Raw genomic sequence first — 5,603 nt, forward strand, 5'->3', positions numbered from 1 at the left:
CTCCCTCCCTCCCATCCAGCACCCAGACACTCACTCACTCCCTCCTTCCCATCCAGCACCCAGACGCTCACTCACTCCCTCCTTCCCATCCAGCACCCAGACACTCACTCACTCCCTCCTTCCCATCCAGCACCCAGACACTCACTCACTCCCTCCTTCCTGCCCATCCAGCACCCAGACACTCACTCACTCCCTCCTTCCCATCCAGCACCCAGACACTCACTCACTCCCTCCTTCCTGCCCATCCAGCACCCAGACGCTCACTCACTCCCTCCCTCCTGCCCATCCAGCACCCAGACACTCACTCACTCCCTCCTTCCCATCCAGCACCCAGACGCTCACTCACTCCCTCCCTCCTTCCCATCCAGCACTCAGACACTCACTCCCTCCCTCCTTCCCATCCAGCACCCAGACACTCACTCACTCCCTCCTTCCCATCCAGCACCCAGACGCTCACTCACTCCCTCCTTCCCATCCAGCACCCAGACGCTCACTCACTCCCTCCTGCCCATCCAGCACCCAGACACTCACTCACTCCCTCCTTCCCATCCAGCACCCAGACACTCACTGTCTCCCTCTCAGCTCCCCCAGCTCAACCCCCATCATGGCTGCATCCACCATGTCCGTCTGCTCCAGCGACCTGAGCTACAGCAGCCACGTCTGCCTTCCTGGTTCCTGTGACTCTTACTCCGACTCCTGGCAGGTGGACGACTGCCCAGAGAGCTGCTGCGAGCCCCCCTGCTGCGCCCCCAGCTGCTGCGCCCCGGCCCCCTGCCTGACCCTGGTCTGCACCCCAGTGAGCTGTGTGTCCAGCCCCTGCTGCCAGGCGGCCTGTGAGCCCAGCCCCTGCCAATCAGGCTGCACCAGCTCCTGCACACCCTCATGCTGCCAGCAGTCTAGCTGCCAGCCGGCTTGCTGCACCTCCTCCCCCTGCCAGCAGGCCTGCTGCGTGCCCGTCTGCTGCAAGACTGTCTGCTGCAAGCCTGTGTGCTATATGCCCGTCTGCTGTGGGCCTTCTTCTTCATGCTACCAGCAGTCTAGCTGCCAGCCAGCTTGCTGCATCTCCTCCCCGTGTCAACAGTCCTGCTGTGTGCCCGTCTGCTGCAAGCCCATCTGCTGTGTGCCTGTCTGCTCTGGGGCTTCCTCTCTGTGCTGCCAGCAGTCTAGCTGCCAGCCAGCTTGCTGCACCACCTCCTGCTGCAGACCCTCCTCCTCCGTGTCCCTCCTCTGCCGCCCTGTGTGCAGACCTGCCCGCCGCGTGCCAGTCCCCTCCTGCTGTGTCCCCACCTCCTCCTGCCCGCCAAGCTGCGGCCGCCTGGCCTCCTGCGGATCCCTCCTCTGCCGCCCCACATGTTCCCGCCTGGCCTGCTGAGGCCTCTGCTCAGGCCAGAAGTCCAGCTGCTGCCAGGCATGTCCCCCAGGGCCACTGGGCACTATGAGTCCCCCACCTCTCCCACTACTGGCTCCTCGGCTGCTCTGGTGTCTGTCTCTTCCTTGGAGATGCGTGCACAGCCTCTCTTCCCCTAAGCCCTGGGGGCTCCTGCTAAGCTCCAGATGACCCTGCCTCCACCCACTCCCCCGGCTCTTCCAGACCACTTCCCACATTCCAGGCCCCTGTGGTCTCGCCTCCTTGGAAGCTGCTGTGCCTCCTCTGGCCATTGTAGGACCATGCTTGGAAGTCCTAATAAACACCCTCCACGTAGCCCGGCTGCACTTTGCTCTCTTCTTTGAGTCATTTCTGGTTGAATTGCTGACCAGCTCGACAGGAGGCCAGGACACAGGTGCAGCCTCCTGGGGCCCTCGCGCCCAGCCTCAGCCCTTCTCCAGGCCCCAACACACATTAGTCTGGCACTGGTGCCATCCCCGCAGGAATGTACCAGTCCCAGGGAGGGTCAAAGGAGCGGCCGTCCCCACCCCAGCCCAGCAGGCAAGTCCGTCTCCCAGGGCCCTGATGGGCGAGTGTCAGAGGTGGCAGCGGGGTCACTCGCAGGCACAGCCGCCCCCACCGCCCCGCATTTCCCCGCCAAGTTGCCAGTCCCTGCCAAGTGGGGGCTGGCTGGACACGGAGTCCTGGCTCCAGACAGAGAGGATGGCTCGCTCCACCTGCAGCCCAGCCCCTCAGTCCTCACAGGGAGATTCAGAGTCCCGGGACAAGTGTCCAGGCTCAGCTGCCAAGCCTCTCCCGCCTCTCCAGCTCCAGAAGTGGTCCACTTCCTTCTACTGCCCCTACAACTCCCGTGTCTGAAGCCTACTGCCCAGATCATGAATATCTTGAAGTCTTTTCTAACAGAAAATAGATAAAGCTCCAGCCGGGGCAACAGAGTGAAACCTTGTCTCCATTAAAAATAAAAAGGCCAGGCGCGTGGCTCAGGCCTGCAGTCCCAGCATTTTGGGAGACTGAGGCAGGAAGATCACTTGAGCCCAGGAATTCGAGACCAGCCTGGCCAACATAGTGAGACCTTGTCCCTAAAAATACAAAAATTAGCAGGGCATCATGGCACGCGCCTGTGGTACCACCTACTCGGGAGGCTGAAGCAGAAGAATCACTTGAGCCGGGAGGCGGAGGGTGCAGTGAGCTGAGATTGTACCACTGCACTCCAGCCTGGGCGACAGAGTGAGACCCTGTCTCAAAAAAATAATTAATTAATTAAAGTAAAAAATACATAGCTGGGCATGGTGGCACGAACCTGTAGTCCCAGCTACTCAGGAGGCTGAGGTGGGAGGATCACTTGAGCCTGGGAGATCAAGGCTGCAGTGAGATATGATTGAGCCACTGCACTCCAGCCTGGGTGAGAGTGAGACACTCTCCAAAAAAAAAAAAAAAAAGGGTGGGGGAAAGAAAAGGGATGCAGCCGAAGGCCCCTCCCTCCTGACTGCAGCCTCTGACTCGGTGCTGCCTTGCACCTCCCAGAGGAAGTGGCTCCTGGCGACCCCATCTCACCCCCAGCTCCTGCAACACACCGTTCTTCTCTTCCCTCTTCCCACAGCTGGCCAAGAACTGCGGTGCCGAGGTCGCTCTCCCTCTGTCCCTCACTCTGCCGGCCAGCCCCTGCTGCGCCTGGCCCTGTAACGCCGTCTCCCTGGGCTTCTGGGATGCGTCTGTCTCAGCTCCTGCGCCCACTCCTCTGACTTTTCTCTATGTGCGTTCTCTCCCTGCCCCCAAACTCCAGGCCTCCAACCAGGTGCCTCCCCCAGGCTCCCAGCCACGCTTACGGCGGCCTCCAGGTGTGCCCCCAGACCGAAGGGAAGCTGCACCTGGGCACATCTGAAGCTGAGCTAGCGTCTTCCTCCAAACTGCCCTCTCCCCTGACCGGCTGGGGCAGCTGGACTCCACCCCATCCCCCGCCCTGCCCTGGCCCTGCCATCTTCACTGAGCTGCCAGATATCTTTGGGGTCTGCCCTGCCTCTCCCCTCCACCATTTCTTTAGCTTAGGGTGATTTGCTAAACAGCTCTGGGCCAGCAGGGCTGCCAACAGTCCTGTCCACAGGTAAGAGCATCCTAGGAGACGCCCCGTGCTTTGAGAGTGCCCCATGACAACAGAGATTCTTCTACAGAATTTTTTTTGGAAGAAAGCATGTTCTTTGTCCAAGAGAAGACGCTGATTTTGGAGAAAGATAGGAAGAACTTGGTGACTTCAGGCGACACTCTGCCTTCCAGTCCAGGGTTCCACCACCAGGAAGGCTAGAGAGCAGGAAGAAAAGGGCTGGCAGCACAAAGGCTGGGGTCGTGCTGGGTGTCACGTGTGCTTGGCAGGGAGAGCCGTTCCTCTGTCCTTGCTGGGGCCCCTCCTCTGCCGACCCCCAGTGCAGTCCCTCAGCCCATCCCTGCAATCCCTCAGCGTTGAAGGACCGGAGAGAGGAGGCCAGTCCACACGAGAAGAGCCGAGGGAGCAGAGACTTCCCAGAGCCCCCCTTGCCAACCAAACAGCACACAGTGAGAGGGGCCTGGAGGCCCCGGGGGTGCCACATAAGGCCTTCTATTTTGTTAGAAATTCACGATATCCATGAAGTCAGTGGTTTGAATCTGCCTTGGGGCCGGGCAGTGGGAACTTCACGGTTAAAGAACTCCTGGGGGCCCTGAAGCCTCAGCCCCTCAGCAGTGTCTGGTTAAACCCACCTGCAGCAGGGAAACCTTCCACCTAAAGGCATCCCAGGCTTTCCAGGCTTGAGAGGAAATTCAGGTGTCACTGTTAAGCCTGATACTGCCTCGTGGCCAATAAAAACAGTGGCTGACCTTCAGGAAGCCTTCGTGACCTGTTTTGAACCACGTAATCCTCACGTGGCCTTGTGGGGTGAGTGGACCATGACCCCATCTTGCAGAAAAGGAAACCGCAGCCCACAGGGTGATATTCCAAGGTCGTGCAAGCCAAGTCAGAGGTGAGAGGTGGACAGAGGCAGAAACCAACAGAACCCTGGGAAAGGGTGTGGTGGCGAATTGATACCCCCCCAGACGATGTCCCTACCCTCATCCCTGGAACCTGTGAATCTGCCCTTATAGTGAGAAAAAGCACTTTGCAGATTGATTAGATTGCTGATTAAGATCCTTAAACATTTTTTAAACCGACACATCATTATTGTACATATCCATGGAGTTCCCAGTGATGCTTCCATAGGGACAGCGCGGAGTGGTCGGGCCGGGGTGCCCAGAGCTCCCACCGTCTCAAACACGGACTGTTTCTCTCTGCGGGGAACATTCGATACCTTCCTTCCAGCGACGTGAAACGATATATTCTTGCTGATTTACAGTCATCCTACAGTGCTATCTAGAACAGCGGTCCCCAACCTTCACGGCACCAGGGACCAGTTTTGTGGAAGACAACTTTTCCACGGACTGGGGAGGGGATGGTTTGAGGATGATTCAAGCGCATTGCATTTATTGTGCATTTTATTTCCATTATTACTTTGTAATTTATAACGAAATAATCATACAACTCACCATCATGTCAAATCAGTGGGAGCCCTGAGCTTGTTTTCCTGCAACCAGATGGTCCCGTCTGGGGGTGATGGGAGACAGGGGCAGGCCATCAGGCATTAGATTCTCACAAGGAGCAACGGAGACCCCTGGCATGTGCAGTCACAGCGGGGTTCGTGCTCCTCTGAGAATCCAGTGCTGCCACTGATCTGGCAGGAGGCGGAGCTCGGGCGGTAAAGCTCACTCACCTGCCACTCCCCTCCGGCTGTAAAGCTCACTCACCTGCCACTCCCCTCCGGCTGTAAAGCTCACTCACCTGCCACTCCCCTCCGGCTGTAAAGCTCAGTTCCTAACAGGCCACAGCTGTAGTGGTCCCCGGTCCCGGGATTGGGACCCCCTGCTATAGAACACTAGAACGTGTCCCCCCTGACCAGCTGCAATTCTGTGTCTTTCGGCAGGTCTCTCCCTATCCTCCCTGCCCTGTCCTTCCACCCTCCAGCATCTCCTGCCCTGTTTTCCTTCTGTGAGATCCACGTTCTCTGTCTTCTATCTCTGAGCCAAGTTCAGAGCCCTGAGATATGAGATGATCCTGGCTTAGCCAGAGAGACCCTAAGTGCTGTCACATGTTTCTATGAGAGGGAGGCAGGGAAACTTCACCCAGGAGAGGCGGCATCCACATGAGCACAGGGGT

The 5,603-nt window shown here is 58.5% G+C and overlaps 1 protein-coding gene across 1 annotated transcript; it reads left to right on the plus strand.

Annotated features, from left to right (window-relative positions):
• Positions 1-300: 300 nt before the first annotated feature.
• On the plus strand, positions 301-1,611 carry LOC107970170 (keratin-associated protein 10-12). The gene has a single exon (XM_016938615.3). The coding sequence runs from the start codon at positions 605-607 to the stop codon at positions 1,370-1,372; it is 768 nt and encodes a 255-aa protein (XP_016794104.2). The 5' UTR covers positions 301-604; the 3' UTR covers positions 1,373-1,611.
• Positions 1,612-5,603: the final 3,992 nt, after the last annotated feature.

This window comes from Pan troglodytes, chromosome 22, assembly GCF_028858775.2.
Source record: "Pan troglodytes isolate AG18354 chromosome 22, NHGRI_mPanTro3-v2.0_pri, whole genome shotgun sequence".
NCBI lineage: Eukaryota > Metazoa > Chordata > Mammalia > Primates > Hominidae > Pan > Pan troglodytes.